Consider the following 21,238-nt stretch of genomic DNA (forward strand, 5'->3'; position numbering starts at 1 on the left):
TCTAACCACAAAAGTCTCACTTTCTCCATACCACATTTTTATTTAAAGGAGTATGTCAATATTCATACAAGCCTCATTTATAAGTTAAATTCACCAATTTACTTAATTAGTTCATGTAGCTTTCAATATTTCCTTTAATCTCACATTCTATATATAGCTTTATTAAAAGGCAAAAAATACAGTAGAAAAAAATTCTAACTTCCCACTTCCAATTTCTCTAAACCATGATAATTTTCCCTCCTCTGGAAAATTTATATAGCTAATTCCATTTTCTCTAAGGTAAAGCTAAACAAAATCTTTAAGTGTGCAAAACATACATATTTCTTTTTTTTCAAAACATGCATATTTCTAATCAATGATTCTCCCTACCTGTGCAAACTTGAATAACGTTTAATGTAAAGGATGTCAAAATAAAGATACTTCCTATAAAAAGCCTATTCTGTTAAATTTTGGTAAGCATGCAATTATTTATTTTAAATTACTAGAACTGATCAAAATGTACACAAATGTAAACATGAAATTAGAACAGACATTGGTTCAATGCATAATTTACTATGGTTTAAATTTTATTTCTTGTTGACATCCAAGCATTACAACATGACAAGAAATAGGAACCAAACTTTAGAAAGAGGAAGTCACTGCTCAAAATCCTATTTTCTACTAATAAAAACTAATTGGAAAACACACTGTTCCCTACTCTAGAAACTTGAGAAGCTTAATAGACTGGAATGGGGAAAGGGGTTCAAAGCAAATTATTAGTACAAAGAAAGAGAATTAACTTCAATAGTAGGTAAGCTAATTCTATTTATATAGACGGTCCCTAACTTAGATGGTTCAACTTTAGGATGATGCGAAAGCGGTACATATTTAATGAACATCATACTTTGAATTTTGATCTTTTCCTGGGCTAGCGGTACACAGTACACTACTCTCACGATGCTGCATGACAGCAAGCTGCAGCTCCCAGTCAACCACGCGATCATGAGAGTAAACAACTTATACAACCATTCTGTTTTTCACTTTCAGTATAGTATTCAATAAATTACATGTGAGGGCACCTGGGTGGCTCAGTGGTTGAGCATCTGCCTTTGGCTAAGGTCATGATCCTGGGGTCCTGGGATAGTGTTCCTGCATGGGGCTCTGGCAAGGAGCCTACTTCTCCCTCTGCCTGTGTCTCTGCCTCTCTCTGTCTCTCATGAATAAATCAATAAAATCTTTAAAAAAATAAATTAATTACATGAGATATTCAACACTTTATTATACGAGGATTTCTGTCAGACTATTTTGCCCAACTGTAGGCTAATGTAAATATTCTGAGCACATTTAAAATAAGCCAGGCTAAGCTATGATGGTTAGGTTTTTTAAATGTATTTTCAACTTATAATATCTTCCATTTATGATGCATTTATAAGGATGTAACCCCATCATAAGCTGAATAAGATCTGTACTTCTATAACCATTTGTACCTACTATATTTACACTGAATATAAATTAAATGCTCACTAGAATAAACAGCTGATAGTATAGACAATTAAATGAGGTAATTCATATTGGAATACTGAAATAGACCAAAACAACGTATTTGAAATTATTTTAGGTTATTTCAGTGGAAAAATATACAAATGGGTGCATACAACAAAAAACAGCTATAATTCCTCTTATTCTTATGAAAATCATAATTTTATCAAGTCTGTAGTCTGAGAGGAGAAATTCCTAAATCTATCTCAATGCCCAACTCTTAACAGTGGACTTCCAGGGGTATCAGTAATGTTTGATAATTTTTAATCTTTAAGTTGTTTTGAGCTCCTTAAGTAAATGCTATATAGGGTAAATATATGATAGTGGTGATAGTATTTGAGGAGAGACAACAGCATTTTAGTGTCAATGAATACCTTACATAAATGCTTAAGTGGTGACTGGACTGAAATGTGAAAGCTCTAAAGATTTAAAAAACATATGTCTATACATTTTTACACACACACACACACACATACACATACACACCAGTTACAAAAGTCAGCACAGCTTCATCTGTGATAATGCAGAGAAACAGAAAATTTGGTCTCAGAATACTGTGCCAAAGATGCAAAGAGAAGTGCTGGTTAAATTTAGTAACATTAGGGAGCCTAAATTCTAGCAAGAGATGAGATCAATCAAATAAATAAAATAGGGAGCTTAGGGGATACCTGAGACCAAAATAAGAATTCTATTCACTTCTTAAGTATTCTTCCTACATTTAAGCCTGTCATCCAATCCCTAAGGACAAAATTATTCTCTGGCTCAGAGTCCCCATGAGTATTTTGACAATACTCAGCAACTAACCACACCTACCTTCTCTTTCACTGCTAGTGTGAAAGATTACTGCCTATTTTATTGCAGAGTGAAGACCACAAAAATACATACCATGTTCAATAAAATGACAGACTATAAATGACAAAAAAATCAAAACATGGTTCAATTTAGTTAGGTTTTATATTTTTCAATCTTCAGTTGTTCAAGTACAAGTAGAAACTGTAAAATAAAAACAAAAGCCCATGTCATTAGCTGTGTGGTCCTAAATAATTTAATCTCTTTCATTTTCTTGGTTTCCTTACCCATAAAATGAGAAAGTCAGAATAAACAACTAATAAGACACTTTGCCTGCATTTTTCAAGAATGTATGTTTAGGGTTCAAGGCCAAGAATAAACCTCGCTGAACATCAGAGCTCTCAGCCTCTCCCTTCACCGAGGTATACAGAACCAACAAGGAGACCCAACGATGAAGCCACCACTATTTCGGCCTTCCTGGAATTCACTGGCTAGATATACATGTATAACCAGATACTTATCTATACAGACATCTATAAAAGATCTATAGATATCTTGACTCTTTTTCTAGCCTCTAAATTCCAGGAAGGCCGAAATAGTGGTGACTTCATCACTGTATCTCCTCGTTGACTCTGTAGGGCTTGCAGAAAGCGAAGTAACGCCACCTGAGAGGATTAGTAAAGATCTCAAGGAAGACTGGGCCTTTGATAAGTACAACTTGGGGAAAATGAAATGGGAAGAGGGGGCATTTCAGACAGAAAAAAAACACAAGCAAATGCAAAGAACTAGCATATTTAGGAACAAATCCTTCAATGGAGCTGGAGACAGGAGTAATGAGACATGGGATTATAAAGATTGGGACTAAGCCATGGAATGCCTTTTCAAAGTCCAGGATAGACAGTATGAACTTAATTCGTAAGTAAAGAAAAACCCCTTAAGTGCTATGATTACAGCCACACTTTAGGAAGATTAACTTGGCTGCAACACATAGGATTTAGTGGAAAAACCAGTTAAGAGTTCTGGTAAGGAATCGGGACTACCCAGACTTGGGTAAATAAATAAAACAAAGGAGATATTTCCACTATTGCTCCCACTACATATCCATACAAGACTTTAAACTGTATATAAAAGAAAACATTTGCAAATTTACTTTTTTAATATAAACCTGGTTTTCATCAAGTGATTTAACTACTTAAAACTGATAACTATCTTAGAGTTAAGAGTTAATACCATCAAAAATGCATACATAATACTTAATCTTGGCCAAAGTTCCAGAAGACACTTCCATACATTTGTATGATATTGTGTACCACCTTTAAAAATAATAATTTATACCATCTTTCTGGAAGGCAATTTTATACCATGAGCCAGAAACCTAAATACTATAAAACCCAACAATTTGGAAATAATTATGGGTAAAAACAAAGATTTATATTCACTATAGTCATTTTAGCATCGTTTATACTTGCAAAAACATTAGGAATAACAAATATTTAGATGGGATTAACTGTACACACTTAGAATACTAATCATTGGGATCCCTGGGTGGCGCAGCGGTTTGGCGCTTGCCTTTGGCCCAGGGCGCGATCCTGGAGACCCGGAATCGAATCCCACGTCAGGCTCCCGGTGCATGGAGTCTGCTTCTCCCTCTGCCTGTGTCTCTGCCTCTCTCTCTCTCACTGTGTGACTATCATAAATAAATAAAAATTTAAAAAAAATTAAAAAAAAAAAAGAATACTAATCATTAAAACAATGTAGAATATTTAAAAGATAAAAGGCTATTTCCCCATTTAGTGAAAGATTATAGAACAAAAGGTACCGTATGACCCCCCCAACATATACACACACACACCACTAAAATTAATACACCCAAACAAAACCACTCCATGTAAAGCAATAGTTTGAGTCTTCAAGAAGTCTCAACTTCCTACAACAAATGTATATTTGTTCCTACATAAATGTATATTTATGTATGTATGTATGTATATATAGTGTTGTGCAGCTAAACCAAGATCTAGAAGAAATATCCACTGAATGCCTAAACATCATGTTTCAACTAAGTCTAGAACTGAAAGTAAAGGCCTTCCTCCAAACAGGGCTCAAAATTGAATAATGCCAAAGTTCTTTCTCGAGGCATTTTTGGGCTTTCCCAAGAAGTAAGTGAGGCATTTCATGCAGCAAGACCCCTACTCCTCTCTACCTGAATGTCAGTATGCATGTATAACTGTATCCATATTCAGTAACCTTAAGCCTCCAAAGAAATTGCTGGTGGCTTATCAAAAGTAAAGACCAGGGGGCCTACAAGAATCTTTGCAAAAAAGTATGCTCCAGAAATGGGCCAAAGGCAGTTTGTCTTAAGATATAATCAAACTGAATTTTAATGCCAGAAACATTTCTGTCGCCATCCTACAGAAACTCCTCTCAAAGGTCATGTACAGCACGTTAACTGCCAAATTCAGAAAGCACTGTAATAATAGACGGTGTTGCACAGGTTCCTAAAATTCCACGGGGTCCACAACCATTTCTCAATCTTAAACAGCTCCTCTGTACTATTTAACCATTCAATTCCCAATTCTTTATTTCTCTGAGCTTCACAGAAGTTCTATATAGTCACTTCAAATTTGAAGCTTCTAAAACCGAACTTGGCATCATTTCTGTCTTTCTACTGATACAAAAAAAGCACTAGCACTGCCAGTGTTCCACTCCGACTGAAATTTCATGTTGTCCTTTGAGGCCCTCCTCACTCTAGTCCCACAGATTTATGCCAAATGTCAAGTACTACTTACTTGAGTTTCTCAAATCTGTCACTTCCCTTTCATTCTTATTTCAGGCCAACTTTAGGCATTATTTGCTTTAAGTATGGGCACAAATACTAACTTCTGCCTCTAAGTTCTTCTCAAATTTATCTTATAAAGCACCCCAAACCAGGCTCTCAAACCTATCATTTTATCATTCCTGACTTTAAAACTTCCAAAAGCTCTTTATTTCCTTCCTGGTAAAATCCAAAAGTCAATGTCCTCTGCAATCTGGTCCAGGGAATCTTCTCATAAAACTAAGAGAAGCTTAAAATTGGAAGCCTAGAAATCCCACAAATGAGGAAACTGAATGAAGACCAAAAAAGGTAAGTTTCTTACTCTGGCCAATATTAAGTCACCAGACTGGAATCTTGAAAACCTACATCACTATTTCCTAAATTTGCCTGATAATAACATGAATGACACCAAGATTTTTAATATACAGATTGCCAGGCCCTTCTGCTATAAATTCCGATTTGGTAGGTCTGAGTCCGCTCACGGGACTCTGCATATTTAAGAAGCGCTAGGTGATTCTCCTCTTCAGGGAAGTTAGAGAAAACCTGACCTAGATCTTACAAATCTTCTAATCTTCTATATTCTCTAACCATATCAATCTGATCTTTTAACTGCTACCTTATACTCTGTTCCATACAGAAAGCTCTACTCACTGTCTCACTTATATCTTGTTTAGAGGTTATATCAAACCTCCAAACCTTCCTATTCTAAGCTCTTCAAATGCTTTCTATATAACCCCAATACTCCAGTAATATGTGGATTTCATTTGTTCTCACTACGCTAAGAATGGAAAATCAAGGATAAAAAACATCTAAAAGAATATAAATTATTACTGGTCTTAGCCTGAAAGATAAAATGTCTTAAACACTAATCAGCAAAAAAAAAAAAAAAACAAAAAACAAAAAACAAAAAACAAAAAAAAAACACCTCAAACTTTTTAAAACACTGAAATCAGAATAGTTCTCACTTATGTTACACTATTATACTCCACCATCATTAGATGATGGATTGTGTTTCAACCATGGCACTTAAGGCAGGGAGGAAAAGTAGGAAAAAAAATAGGGGCCTAAGTATTTTTTTTTATAAACCCAGAGCCTAGATTTGATTCTTTCCTCTACCGTCACACACTTCTCATAAAACGAAAAAAAAAAAAAAAAAAAAAAACCAACAAAAAAAAAACCTCATTTCCTCATAAAATGAGGAAAAATTCATTCCATGGCAGCTTTGCCTCCTCAGTGATTTCCATTTAAGTCATAATCTGTAATTTACAACATTAAAATTAGCTGCTGACAAATACTAAAATATAACTTCACCAATGAATCAGAAAAATAGGTACCAAGCAAAAAAACCAAAGAAAAGCACTAAAATATTAGGCCACTCCATTTAACATACAATGTGAAACTCCCCAGAGATATCCAAGAGTAAATGTGATTTTATACTTAGTGCCTAAAAATAATCAAAATAAATCTCTGGCATAATATGGGCTATACTGGATCTTAATTTCTTCTGTCTCAAAATATCCCTACATTAGTTCAGCAAATAAATAATTTAAAATGTTATTAAATAGTCTAAGATTTAAATTATTAATACAGAACCTTAGTATCTGCAGAGAAGACCCTGATGTAACTTTTTTACCTATTTTTTAAAGCTTGTTTTATTTGTATTATCACTACTATCAATTTTAATTATCAAAAACTAGTGTATCAATTCACCTTTCATTTTGTAATACTCATGGTCAGAAGGATGAAAAAATAAAAATCCTTCTTTTCATCAAATTCACATATAAAGAAACCATAAGGGTAAAAACCCAAAGCTGTATTATTTTCTATTCTTTATAACTATAAAAATATTTGTCTCAATGGGAATTCAATCTCAAACTCACCTTTTACCCACATTTCTTTATTGAACCAATTTTTACAATTATTATAATTAGCTTCACAAAATTAGCTTGCTTTTAGAAACATTATCACAAATTCTGCTAACAACTCTACTATAGAAGGAAATAACATTTTTTAAAAACTATAAAACTTGAATGTGCCCAGAAAAAAAACTTGTAATATCTACTTGGACTACTTAAAATAGCTCTAATAATTTTTAAGACAATTTATTACAAGTGGTCCAAATATACAGCCTACCAACTTCTCTTAAAAAAAAAAAAACAGCACATTTAACCATCTACATAAAATATTCATTACAGTAAACATTTTAGCACTTATGGGCTTAAATTCTTACACAATGACCCACTGAGACTTGAAAGGATCTGCTGGGCTATCAAGGGGGAGGAAAGGGGATCAAGATCACTGATTGGTTATTACAAGGACAAAGGTTAGAGACTTAAATATAGACATGCATTTAAAACGACCATGTATACATTAATGATTTCAAGATATACAAAAATATAAACTACTTAAAAGGTGACTGGTAATGACTTTAAAGTTTCAATCAGATTTCCAAGAAGAAATAAGCTTAACTGCAAACGCAGTATTCTGCTACTTACAAATCTTGGATAGAATTTCAACTACACCAAATCAGCTTTAAAAAAAAAAAAAAAACTTAATCACAGAAAATATGCCATTATGTAATACAAAGATAGCTATGCGGATTTATTGCGCCAAAGTGACCAACAGATAAAATAAGTTAAAACCATACCGTTTACAACGTACAAGATTAAAGAACAGTACCTAATCAAGGATAGGACTGCGAAGCCTAAACCCAATGCCAGTGAAACAGAGAGCGTGACATTTTCTCGTACACAACCAAATATAAAAAATATGAAATAGCTGTTTTAATCTTTACTTTCAAAGCTTTCTCAGGCTTCATTTTCAGTCCAAGATATATCTAAAATTGCAAAGCTTATTCATAGAAATAGATTATTGGTCACATAAAAAAACTGAATAGAAGATTAAAAAGCAGATATACCCTTATCCTTCCAATTTTTCTTCTGACAGTCCATCTCTTGTCACGATCTGCCCTCCAGATGCAATTATCAATTATGCATACCAACAGAAAAGCTGTAACTGCACAAATCTACCCTGTGAGACATGAAATATCCGTTTCCTCAACCGAAGTCTGCAGTCCCTGCTGCACAACTGCAGCAGGACTGAAGTCACCTGACGTCTTCTGGGTGTGGAAGAGTCTGACGCAGTGCAATCTGTAACTAGGCTACTAATACTCAGGCACTACCGCCTTCCTCCTATGTGTTTATTGTTCTAGTCCTTTGCTTGTTGCTCATACCAAAGAGAGCCACTTTTGCAGGGGGATGGGGTAGGCAACCAAAGAAAGGAAAGAGGGCTGTTCTTTTGGCAGAGTTAACCACTGAATATATTTGAAATGCACTTACAGCTATATGTAATTTTTTTTTTCTTTTCATAGATGAGTGAATTATGCTGCTGATTTTCAGTTTCATTGAAAACTCTAAAATCAACAGTTACCTAATAAGATAAAAATGGACTGATCCAAAGAAGGATAATAGCTTAAATTTCAAGCCTGGGAAATGCTGAATCTCTTACTTTCTCCTGAGTTTATTAAGGCTTAAAGCATTCAATATTTTGCAGCCTTATGAGGTGTGTGAGAATCACAAAGTCAAATTATTATATTAATATTTACTGAATATATGCTACTTCAAAAGAAAAAAAGGCTTTATTCAATCTCAGCAATCTCATCTTTCTAAAGTAATGCTATTTCTTCTTCTGTTACAATTATGGAAATCCAGAGACTTAAAATTAAAATATACATTTATTCCTAATCACCACCTGCTACAACTGAATCTTTCAAAAAATACCTATTAAACATTACTGCAGGAACTATTAATAGACTCTTAGCTGAAAGAGAAATATTCATGAGCTAATTATATCATTTGCCTTGGGAAAATGATTTAAGACCAAAGCAAAACTTTACTGATAAATACAAAAACATATCTATGTACAGAACTTCCAAAATTTTTGTTCAACTTCCTAAAACTGGCATTCATTCCAGTGCAGAATATTGGGTCTTTACTAATGTACCATAACAGGTTCAACTGATGCTAGCTAGCATTTAACCAAGGCAATATGTAATGACGAATCAATTAAAATATTCTGAAGTGTGTAATATGATGTATTATAAATGGCCCATGTACAAAAGTACATACTTCTTAAGATGATATAGCTACATTGAAATTGGTACAATATTTTCTGGAACTTGCAAAAAAAACCGCAAACTCCTTAGAATCAGAAGTGGCCTGGTCAATGACTCAGTTCTTTCCCTATCTGCCTTTTAACTCCATACATAAATAAAGTAAAGCAATTTTTATTTTTATTTATTATTTTTAAAAGATTTCATTTATTTATTCATGAGAGACACAGAGAGAGAGGCAGAGACATAGGCAGAGGGAGAAGCAGGCTCCCTCTGGCGAGCCCGATGTAGGACTCAATACCAGGACCCTGGGATCATGCCCTGGGCTGAAGGCAGGCGCTAAACCGCTGAGCACCTAGGGGTCCCAAGTGAAGCAATTTTTAAAGAAAGTCTACTATTCTACTAAACTCAAAAGTTAATATCTAATTTAAAATTTTATTCACTGGACCCACGTATAATGTGGTATTTGAGAACCCTGTTGCCAAGTCACACCATGGATGAAAAATCTGGCTTCTCCAAACAACAGTTTAAAACCTCAAACTATCCAGTTAAGTATAAAATATTTCCAAGATACTATCTGTAACAAAAAATCCCTCAAAACTAAAGACATGTAAATACTTTAGCATTAGAATAAAGCACTCCAAAACAGCGCCCGAACACTGCTTTCAAGTCAGAGATTACTATAAAAAAAAAGGACAGGGGGGAAAAAAGACTTCTAGAGACAAAGGTATTTACAATTTATACTATTCACATCTGCTGGTACTTGATTTTGATTCATAACATTTAAAACTAGTCTCAGAGAGCAAGAATGTATAATAATAATAACCATTCATCTAAACATTAAATACACTTAAAAGCTCCCCTGGCAGATTAAAAAGTAAAAATAGGAGCCCTATTTTACATCCTAATACCTAATTCTTTAATTTTTAGGGTTTTTGCAACTATTAAGTTTGCAGGAAAAACTAACTCATAAATTCTTAAAAAGTTTTAAAAGGGTTATTTTAAGTTTGACTAGCTGAGCAGAAAAAAAAGTACTTATTTTTAAACTTGATACAAATCTGTTATAAACAAAGCCATATGAGCCATGCTTTTAATGAGAATCAAATGAATTAGCTAAGCAAAAGGCCTTAAGACAGCCCCTGACAGAAAAGTAAGCCCTATATAGGTCCTAGCTATTTAACGCTATTATGATGCTATGAGTAACAATCAAACTAGTAGGAGATAAGGTACATAAAACACATTTAAGAAAGCCCACGTATTAAGCCATTCAATTCTATGGAATAACCCAATATCTTTCTAAACACATGCAAACGTGCATGTGCATGCATGTGCACACACAAATGATTATGCTTTGGTACACAGTAGCACTACACAGTTCCATTATACTCCAGGCTCAGGAAAATTTATATATGGATAGTTTATAGGTCGTACTCCACATTAAATCCCAACATAACAAATAAAGGACATATACATCTGTTAAAAACTTACCTTCATTTATTTTGTTTTCCTTCGAATATTTATTTTTTTTTTAAATGCTTTCAAGGAAAATTTTCAAATGGAAATATTTCAACTTGTAAAACAGCACTTTGATTATTTGGGACAGGAACCTATTTTCCATTAAAAGTAAAGGCTTCCTAAGGAGGGGACCACAGAAGATTCCTTTATTTACAATGCAAGTAAATAAAAGTACAGTTTAATTTTAAGTTCTACTGTATAAAGGAGGTGGAGGGGTGGGAAGACAATCCCCTTTTTAAACACACAAAATTACCTTAAACAGAACTTTTGAAATAAATTTTCCAAAGTTCATGTTTGGCAATGTCCCACTCCTCAATATCCACATCCCCAGTGTGCAAATCATGACAAAATGACCAAAAAAAAGAAAGAAAGAAAAAGAAAACCTCCCTAAGCATAACCCTAACTCCTTTCCAAAGGGTACCATGCTCCAAAATACTCTAGATTTCTCTTTTCCTCATATCTCAAATCAAAACTCACTTCCCAGCTCATTTAACCTTAGTAGGAAAAGTATACGATTAAGTCAATTCCCACTGAAGAATAAAAAAATTTATGAGGTTACAGAGAAAGGAAGAGTGTGAGTGCGTGCGTGCGTGTGTGTGTGTGTGTGTGTGTGTGTGTGTAAGTGACAGGATTTCAGACTGAATACTGTATTTTGGAACAAGCAGCAATACGTAAGTCCACTCCAGCCAGCCTCCCCAAGATATCTGATATTCCTCCTTTCCCATTTCTTTTCTTCCTTAACTTCTGAACCCCAGAAAAATTCAAGTTTTTGTTTTCCTTATAATGTTTAGAAATCAAGGCAAATAAATGAATAAGTGGCCATATGGATTTAAAGTGTTACTCTCTAATTTGGGGATTGCTAGTATGCAACTCTTGATAGTTAAAAATTTCTACTTTCTGGAAACAGAAAACACTATTCTTTTTTTTTTTTTTAATAAAGAAACAATTATAGTTACACAAGAGTTTCAAACTTATTTCAAAATTTAATTATTCTGGGCTATACAAATATATAAAATTAAACATATGTCTCATTACTGAAGTCTTAACAAAGCTGTTCAATACTATATGCTGTAATATAATGCCCTCTATGGACTAAATTATAGCACTTCAACATTAACTATTAAATTGAATCTGAAAACATGGAGAAAGACTTGTCTAGAAAATGAATGAAAATGCAAGTTCAAATGGCAGAAAAATAATGAGTATTTTAAAATCTATAAACAATTTCATATTAAGTCACTAAAAACAAATACTAAAATCCATAAAGAAATTGAAAGTGATACTACTCAATAATAACTAAATAAGTGCTGGCTTCATGTATTGTAATCTAAAATAAATATACAAATTCCAAAAGATCCAAAGCATTTTTAAATTCAGAATCAAAAAACTAAATAGTCCCTAGGCTCTGAACAGATCTTTTAAAACCTGTAAGTCTTTACCAAAATACACAAGTTTGGGAGAATCTCTAAGGTCATTATATAATGTTTACAATAACATGATTCAAGCATTTGACTCAGTACAATGTGTCAAAATCTTTTTATAAAGTCATTTTTAAAGTTATTTGTTAATGTAAAGCAAATATCTACAATTCACTAAGTTTCTCTAGTCTTCTGAATTTATTCCATATAGTCAATTATAGAGCATGCCACAGACCTATTTTCTATATACAACACTAGATGGCACCAACACCCATACAGTAGATTGTCTAATTCTGGGCATGCAATTCCACAAAAACTGTGTTCAATTTTTTGGCTTTTTCTGCCTGATACTAGGGAACTAGAGATGATGGCAATAGGAAAACAACTCCACCACCAAGAAAGCATGTGGGATAAAGGGATTTCTGACCAGAAATAAAAATCAATTTTAAATAGCTAAGAATAAAGTATAAAAATAAAATACTACATATATACATATCTTCCTATGTGAAAACTGAAAATGTCCACTAAAATGTAAATTAAAATTGTTCTGAAAACTGTAACATAAGAGGAGGTTGCATCCTTGTATAAAGAACTCTCACAGAAACAGATGAACATCTAAATTTAAAAATGGGCAAAGGGTATGAACAGGCAATTCACAAAAGAAATAAAAATAGTCAAGATACATGGAACATGTATGTTAACTTTCACTAATAATCAAAGATCAAAACTGCAAGATACCACTTCAACCTACCAAACTTTTTTGTTTGTTTTTAAGTGCCAAATACAAAATGTCTGGGAAAATACCAAAGAAATAAGTCAGAACAGGAGTCTGAGGGAGAATAACATATATTAACTAGGTGACTAGTTGAGACAGAAGACTTACTGTAATTGTGCTCTTTGAATTTTGTATAATGTGCAAGTATTACCTAAGCAAAAAATAATATCAATTGTTGGTGATAGAGAAATGGGTGTTTTCTTACTCTTTTAGAGGGGGAAAAATTAGCACAACTTTTCTGATAGCCAATTTTTGTCAAGATTCTTAAAAATGTTCACTCATTTACCTAGGGTTTATTTCTAGTAATTTATGGAAAAGAATAATTTAGATATATAAAACATATTTAAATGTAAGGAGGTTAATAACAGCATTATTTATAAATTAAGAAGTCAGAAACCATTTAGGAATCCAACAATAGCAAGCTAGTTATACACAATACCAAGGAACACTAGACATTTAAAAAATCATGCAGAATGATGACATGGAAACGACAGCATTATATAAGATACTGCTAATATTTTTAAAGCTATAAACAATGTATAGACTATGATCCAAATGTGGCAAAACACTTGTTTTCTTTTCACTTCATTATAAAGTATCCATATGCATAGAAAACAGGCCAGAAGAGTATATTCCAACAATTATTATGTCTGGGCAATATGATTACAAAATTTTTCATCTCAATAATTTTCTCTACTTCTCAAATTTGTACAATGAACATGTACTATTGCAGATTGTTTCATGCACTGTTGGTCTGGCTTTACTGATAGCAGGTCCTTCAGACAAATTCTGCCTAGTGAAAGTACTGAAGCTCAAATAGATTAAAACACCTGCCCAAGGTCATACAGCTAATCATGATAAAGCCAGTGTTACAAGTCAGGTCTATAAGATGCCCCAAAAGAAGTTCTTTCAACCTTATATTTTATGGACATATTTCATAATTATTTTCAATCTGTATTGAGCCCATAGTAAGCACTAAATAAATACCTATTATTTTGACATTTGTTCAAGTTATGTTTAAGTAAATAAAATCGATTCTTTTATTCTTTGTCTCTAATTTAACTATATTATAAATTTAAATTTAAACTAAGAGTTTCCAGTTAAAGATCATTTCTATTCAATTTGTTAAATTAAGCATTTTAATTTTTCAAGGTACTTAAATTTCTCACTTTTATCAGATTAACTACTCAGCATCATAATCATAGTCCAACTAAGAACTATCAGTGTCCTAAATATGCTCACTAAAAATGTATTTTAACCAAAATACCAAACCTTAATATTTATAATGCTTTACTGAGAAATGTCAAAGGCTATATGGTAAATTCTTAATGTAACAAAAATGTTTTAAGTCAGCACTATTTAAAGAAAGCTCTTATTTCATGAACACATTTAACAAGCATATATAAATTGGCAAAGAATAATTTTTAATTTTTTACCTAGATAAATGGGCCCTTTTAAAGTGAGTCCTTTATTAAAATGTCAACACTTTTATTCTTAGATATCACTTAGTTTAAGTACAGTGAGTAAACAAGTTGTTGGTGGTTTCCACTTCATTCACCAGTAGTTCCAAAAAAAGTCAGCAAAACACAACCTATACTCATTTATGAACAGAAAATATTCTGTGCATTATTAGCAAACCAAGCAACCAACAAACATATATTAAGCAATCACTATCAATAAGTCAAGATCTCAGTGGTTTGGATGAGACATTAGCACCTTTCTTTACCAACAGCCTACCAACATACATAGCAGTTGTTCACAAGAGTTATTATTCAGTGTCCACATGAAAGCAAAAATGTTACCTTCATTCTAATATCCCCACATATGGAAAACTACTTTAGAAATATTAAAGGATTAACAGAACGAGTAAATGTATTAGCAGTGTTAGCAGCCAGGGTTCTCACTATAGCTGGAGCATACAAATATGAAAAGAAAGAATCTCTGAGAATGGATTGGAATTGGAAGTATCTATGTGAACTCATGATTTCAAATACAAGAATGTGTATGTGCTTATGTTTATTTGTATGTATGTATACAAGCATTTCCTAGTCTGTCCACTGAAAGGCTAAAAGGGGAGAGCTCATGGAGGCAAGGAGCACAACTGGAGTCCCACTCTTGATCTCTAATACCATTCCTAACTAAAAAAGACTCAGGGATCCTTTGAGAAAAGACTGATTCCAGGGCTGGGAAAGAGTAGACATAAGATGAGCCTACATTTTGTTATGCTAGAAAATAAGAAGTGCTTCTCTCTCCATCCCTCCCCCCAAAAAAAGGATAGCTGAATATATTTGAGCCACCTTGAACAGAGCCCTTCGAAATCTGGGACAATTTACAACCAACATAATTAAGTACAGCAATGAATTATAAACCATTAGGGGGAAAAGAAATTCATCAATCCATATTGGTAATTAACTAACAAATTAAATCATGGGAAAGGAGGGCTCCTGTTAACAGCAGAATGACATGGATGACTGATAACTTTTCAATTCCAACACTCCCTTCACATTTATCATTTTGCAGCCTTAATATGAAGATTGAATTGAGCAAGATTCATCAATAAACACTAAATCTAGGAGGGAATTTTGATGGGGAGCAAGATATTTGCATAGTCTTGAAATGTCATCCATTAGACTGCTTATTAGCTAGCTGTAAGGGAAGAAGAAAAGAAAGAAATTATATAGTAAGAAAATGAGGGACCACCTTAACCAGATGGTGAAAATTAACCTCATCAAAGAAGGACTTCGGAATAATGGGTAACTTCAGATATGATACCATAAGAAGGGTAAGAGGTACCACAACATCTTCATTTTGGCCATGAATCGATTACCTCAATCTAATCACTGAGAAACTGGAAACGAACACAAATTAGGATATTCTATTAAAAAGAGAGAGGGGGAAGGGCCTATGTCCTAAGAGATAAATAGTGGAAATTTAAGAGATAAAAAGAGCCAAAAACATGACACCTAAAATAAATTTTGGCCCGAACTGAATCTTGTAGTAGAGGGATACTATACAGGGCACATTAGGTTAAGTGTCACTGTAGAAACAGATGGTAGATTAGAAAAAAGTACTTTGTCAATATAAATTTAGGAAGTCATAGTGATACTGAGGTTACATAAGAAAAGACCCTTTTTGAAGAATTTAGGATAAAACAAGATGCATATAACTTACTGTCAACTGGTTCAGGAAAAATAAGTATGTATGTAGGTATCCATATTTAGTTATTATCTTTAAAAGGAGATCATAACTGATAAAGCAAATGAGGAAAATGTTAATAAACTTAGATAAAGATAGTAAGACATTCTTTGCACTATTTTTCTTTTTGCAATTAAGTCTGAAGTTACTTCCAAGTAAGTTAATTCTTTAAAAAGCAACTATCCTTTAAAAAAAATTCTCCTTAATGATACCACCATTTATTTCAATTCTGCTTAATTCCAGTCACAGAAAACTTAGCATCTAACATATCATAAACCCTCCTTTAGCACAGACTGGTTTTTCAGTTTAGTTCTGAAAAAAAAACCCTAGATGTTTCTTTTCATCTTGTCACCCATGGCCAGTGTGCAAATCCACTAAGTCCTTAGATGCGAGTAAAAAAAAAATAAAAATAAATAAAAAATAAAAAAATAAAAGATGCAAGTGAGTAGGTTCTACCTACTGACCGTAACATCCACATACATACACCTGCCCCAAAGATATCAAAACAGAATCTCAAAAACTTTTTACCATATTTATATAAATGAACAGGCTCATGTGTCCACTCACGCTTGCTACCTCTAACTTCCATAGATCTTTCGTTCTGCAAAGCCATCTCTAATATACCAAGGTAGAGCTGGCCTCTCTGCACCCCTACTATGCGCTGGTGATCTACTTCCCATCATTCCACACTTCTATCCCTAACCTGACATTCCTAAGCCGAACTTCCATGCCATCATCTGAGGAAAGCATTTCAATTGTCATGTGGTAGTGCTGCCTATCAGTTAACTATTCTCTTCAGAAGTTTCATATCTTGGTCTATACACAGTAGTATAAATGTATACAATTATTAGAATATTTTATCTTCTACCTGTTGTTTTATTTTTAAAATGAGTGAAAAGTGAAAAATTAAAGTGCTGACAATAATCACAATATATTTTAAATAAAAATAGAAACCAGGGATCCCTGGGTGGCTCAGAGGTTTAGCGCCTGCCTTTGGCCCAGTGCATGGTCCTGGAGACCCGGGATCGAATCCCACGTTGGTCTCCCGGTGCATGGAGCCTGCTTCTCCCTCTGCCTATGTCTCTGCCTCTCTCTCTGTGTGGCTATCATAAATAAATAAAAATTTAAAAAAAAATGGAAACCATAAATCTTTAGCCACAAATTTTAAGAAAAACATATATAAAGTGCTGAGCCCAGATCATCAAAACCTGCCTCTAAACAATGAAGTACAGCTAAAGAAAAAAGCAAAATAAATGTTCTTAATTACAGCCTGAGAGAAATCAATACTTATATTTTATTATTAAAAATAGTTTGATAAAACTCCTTAATTAAGGGAGAAGAGGGAGACTAGCATTTTTTTTCATGACAAATTGTATCCAAAAATATCAGTAAGGCATCAAAGTCTACATCATAACATTTTGATCATCCTCCTTACAAAATCAGCCTTTCTTCTCAAAATTAAAATTGAATTCTGCCAACAAATGTCATTTTAAGAAAACAAGGAGAATTCCATAATATTAAATAAAATATTAATTTCCTCAGATAACTTATCAATGCCTTAATGTTTAAATGCATATTCAGTAATATATTCTTTTTAAAACACCTAAGTATATCACAATTAGGGATGGTATAAAATTTTAGCCATCTGAGAATACAACCTAATAACCTTCTTAGTAGTTTCTTGCTACTCTTTGGTACATTCGATTTCAGTACACTTAACCATGCTTTTAGGAAGATGGGGAAGCACTTGTACCCTTATAACGTGTTACAATGTTTAGCTATGCCCTTACCGGTCTGCCTCCACCAGCTGACTGAAAGTTGCACAAGGGCAAGACATTGTCTTAATCCTCATCTTCCTTCACACTGCTTCCAAAAAACTAGTACAATGCTTGGTATTATAAAGCACCCTAAAGCAACTATCCACTTCTTAAAACAGATGCCTATTAAAATTAAAGTCAAAGAAACCAGCAAGTCACAAGAATCTAATTCAATCTCTTTGCTCTTACAGAGAAGGAAATTAATTTCTAGACAGATACAGTGGTTGTCAGTTGGACAGCAGAGACTAGAACTCACATCCCCTGCAGTGTTTTTATTACACCACAGTGGGTTTCCTTGCAGGACTTCTGTAGCATACATACATTGGGTGTATTCAAGGAGTTTTCTATTCACTAGCCAGCTGCTATGACAAAAAAAAAAAAAAGCTGAGTAAAAGCAGCATGAGTAACAGTTTTCTAAAGAGAATGCTCAACCTCTCCTTATACTTCTTCAACCATCCCTACTTAGTCTTCAAAGACACCGCCCTCTTCCCTTACTTAATTCTAAACTATTAGGCTACAATCAGTACAGACCAAGATCCCTAGGTTTAGTAAAATCAATCCAAGGAACTGCTGACTCTGGAGGGTTCCAATCTACTAGAGGATTGATAGCAATAAGTTTTGGGAGGAAATGTTGGGATAGAGAAAGTGGGACTTCACAGGCTGTTATAAACCATTGCTCACATGACTGCTTATCTGTGATCTTTACCCATACTATATCATTACCATGCTGCTCTGGGATTCTCAGACTCTCCTTTCTACCACTGTCTCCTAAACCATTTTTACTGTGCTGTTTAAAAAAAACCATTCCAGGGGATTCCTGGGTGGCTCAGTGGTTTAGCGCCTGCCTCTGGCCCAAGGCGTGATCCTAGACTTGATCTGGGATCAAGTCCCACATCGGGCTCCCTACATGAAGCCTGCTTCTCCCTCTGCCTGTGTCTCTGCCTCTCTCTCTCTCTCTCTCTCTCTCTCTGCATGTCTCTCATGAATAAATAAATGAAATCTTAAAAAAAAAAAAATTCCAGGGGCGCCTGGGTGGCTCAGCTGGTTGAGGGTCTGACTCTTGGTTTTGGCTCAGGTCATTATCTCAGAATCATGAGATGAAGCCCCACAACGGGCTCCACACTCAGTGCAGAGTCTGCTTGAGATTCTCTCTTTCCCTCTCCTTCTGCCCCTCCCCCTGCATTCTCTCTCTCTCCAAACAAATAAGTCTTAAAAAAAAAAAATCCATTCCCCATTGTGAAGTATCTCCTCTAATCTTCAACTTCTTTACTGAACATTCCTGCCACTACCTCCTCTCACTAAAACCTGGCTCTTCCTGAGGCTATTGATTTCCCTGTGTAACTCTAATAGAGGCTATTTTCTTATAGCAGCATACCTGAGGGAGAGGAAGGGAGGCCAGCACCCTTCTTACTTCACCAACACTACTTCTAGACTACTATCTCAGAGGGCTTGGGCAAAAGTCCTAGTTATTCATCTATGGCATTCTCTATCTTTCCCAATTGCCTCCATCTACCACACTGCCAGCTGCCCCACTTGCCCTTTTACCAAAGTCTTTTGTCCCTAGTTTCTAATCCTCTCCAACCCACATCCTGCTATCATCCTAGATGACTTCATGAGAGCAATCCAACTTCTTAGACTCATGGTTTATATCACCTTAGCTCTAGCAACCTTCAGCCCACTCAACTTCAGCTCTTGTGCCATGGCCAAATTTTGGCCATTATCATCCATCTGGAATTCTCAATTCAACATCCAACAAACAAATACACATGTACAATTCTACTCTGACCACAACCTGCAACCATTCTAGTGTTCATATTTTTATTCTTTTTCTTGTAGTTCTTAGATTTAATCTGGACCACAAGTTCTGTGACCTCCTACTCACCTATCAAGTCCCCCTGCTCTCTTCTTTACATTCTTCAACTTAGATTCCACAGTCTATCATGTCAAACTACTGTTATCCTCATTCCTTTGATTCACTGTCCTTTCACTGGGCCCCTCTAGCAAAACACAAGCTTGAATCAATATAAGCATTTGCCTTCCCTGAACCAACCTATACCCAGGATGTTAGGAACAATTAAACAAAAATCACCCTATCATACCAGACTACCCTTCAACCTTGACTGGACTCTTAATATAATGCCTTTGTTTCCCTAGTCAGATCTCATCTACTAAAGTATGTTCCAGTTCATTCTCAGCAAATGACCTAACATGTTGCTTTAAAGAATAAACATCAACCACCATACACTTCCCCCAACTTCCAGCCACAAAACTAGCAGTATCAACACCATACTTTCCCTTCCACTCACTACAATCAACCTCTTCCAAAACTGTTCCTTTTTTATATGTCAATTCCTCCACCTGAATTCTGGATCCCATCCCATTTCCTCCTGACTTTCTATACTAGCACCTTTATTTTTTTAATATATTTTATTTATTTATTCATGAGAGGCAGAGACACAGGCAGAGGGAGAAGCAGGCTCCTTGCAGGGAGCCCAACATGGGACTCGATCCCGGGTCTCCAGGATCACGCCCTGGGCTGAAGTCAGCACCAAACCAATGGGCCACCGGGGCTGCCCTCCTCTATCTCATTCTTGCTATCACTCTTTCTCCATGATCTTAAACTTTTTTTTTTTTGGAGAGAGAGCAAGAGAATGAATGGCAGGAGAGGGGCAGAGGGAGAGAGAGAGAATCTCAAGCAGGCAAGACTCACACTGAGCAAGACTTGATCTCACCACCCTGAGATCATGATGTGAGCAGAAATCAAGGGTCGGACACTCAACCGAGTCACTCAGGCACCCCATGATCTGAAACTTCTTTAAAATCTTAAAAATAACTCTTAAAAAATTTAGTATCCATTTACACAAGTCTCCTTCATTCCTCATCCCTAACTCTGCCCACCCACATCACCTGCCATTGTTACGCCAATACTTCCCCTAGTTTTTGGTAAATTCTCAAACCTTATTTTATTCAAGCTCTCTTGCATTCAATAACGTTGACCAATTCTTCCACCTTTAAAGCTTCCTCATTTCTTGGCTCTCCCTAGTTGATATCTATAGCTTTAATTACTGTCTCTGAGCCCAGGATAAATATACACATATAGCCAAGGTCTCTCTCAAAAGCTTCATTTGTGTAACTTCTTAGAAGTCTTGTAGGTTACTTTAATACCAATATTCAAAACTGCATTTCTTCTCTTCTTAAACCCACTTTTTCTCTCATGTTTCCTAACTCAGTTTCTCATACTATCATACGTATATTTGAAAACACAGTTCCTGGAGCCATCTTTAACTT

General features: G+C 34.6%; 1 protein-coding gene across 4 annotated transcripts in view; it reads right to left on the reverse strand.

Moving 5' to 3' along the window:
• Positions 1–21,238, reverse strand: part of RTN4 (reticulon 4) — a 71,620-nt gene that overhangs the window by 26,501 nt on the left and 23,881 nt on the right. The window contains exon 1 of one of the 4 annotated variants that reach the window (XM_055328206.1): positions 8,037–8,262. The exons of the other annotated variants lie outside the window; for them this stretch is intronic. Within the exon in view, the coding sequence (XP_055184181.1) occupies positions 8,037–8,070 (34 nt within the window). The 5' untranslated portion in view covers positions 8,071–8,262. Of the gene's footprint in view, positions 1–8,036; positions 8,263–21,238 lie in introns of those variants that run through there. 4 annotated transcript variants of the gene reach the window in all.

This window comes from Nyctereutes procyonoides, unplaced genomic scaffold (genome assembly GCF_905146905.1).
Source record: "Nyctereutes procyonoides isolate TBG_1078 unplaced genomic scaffold, NYPRO_anot_genome, whole genome shotgun sequence".
NCBI classification, from domain to species: domain Eukaryota; kingdom Metazoa; phylum Chordata; class Mammalia; order Carnivora; family Canidae; genus Nyctereutes; species Nyctereutes procyonoides.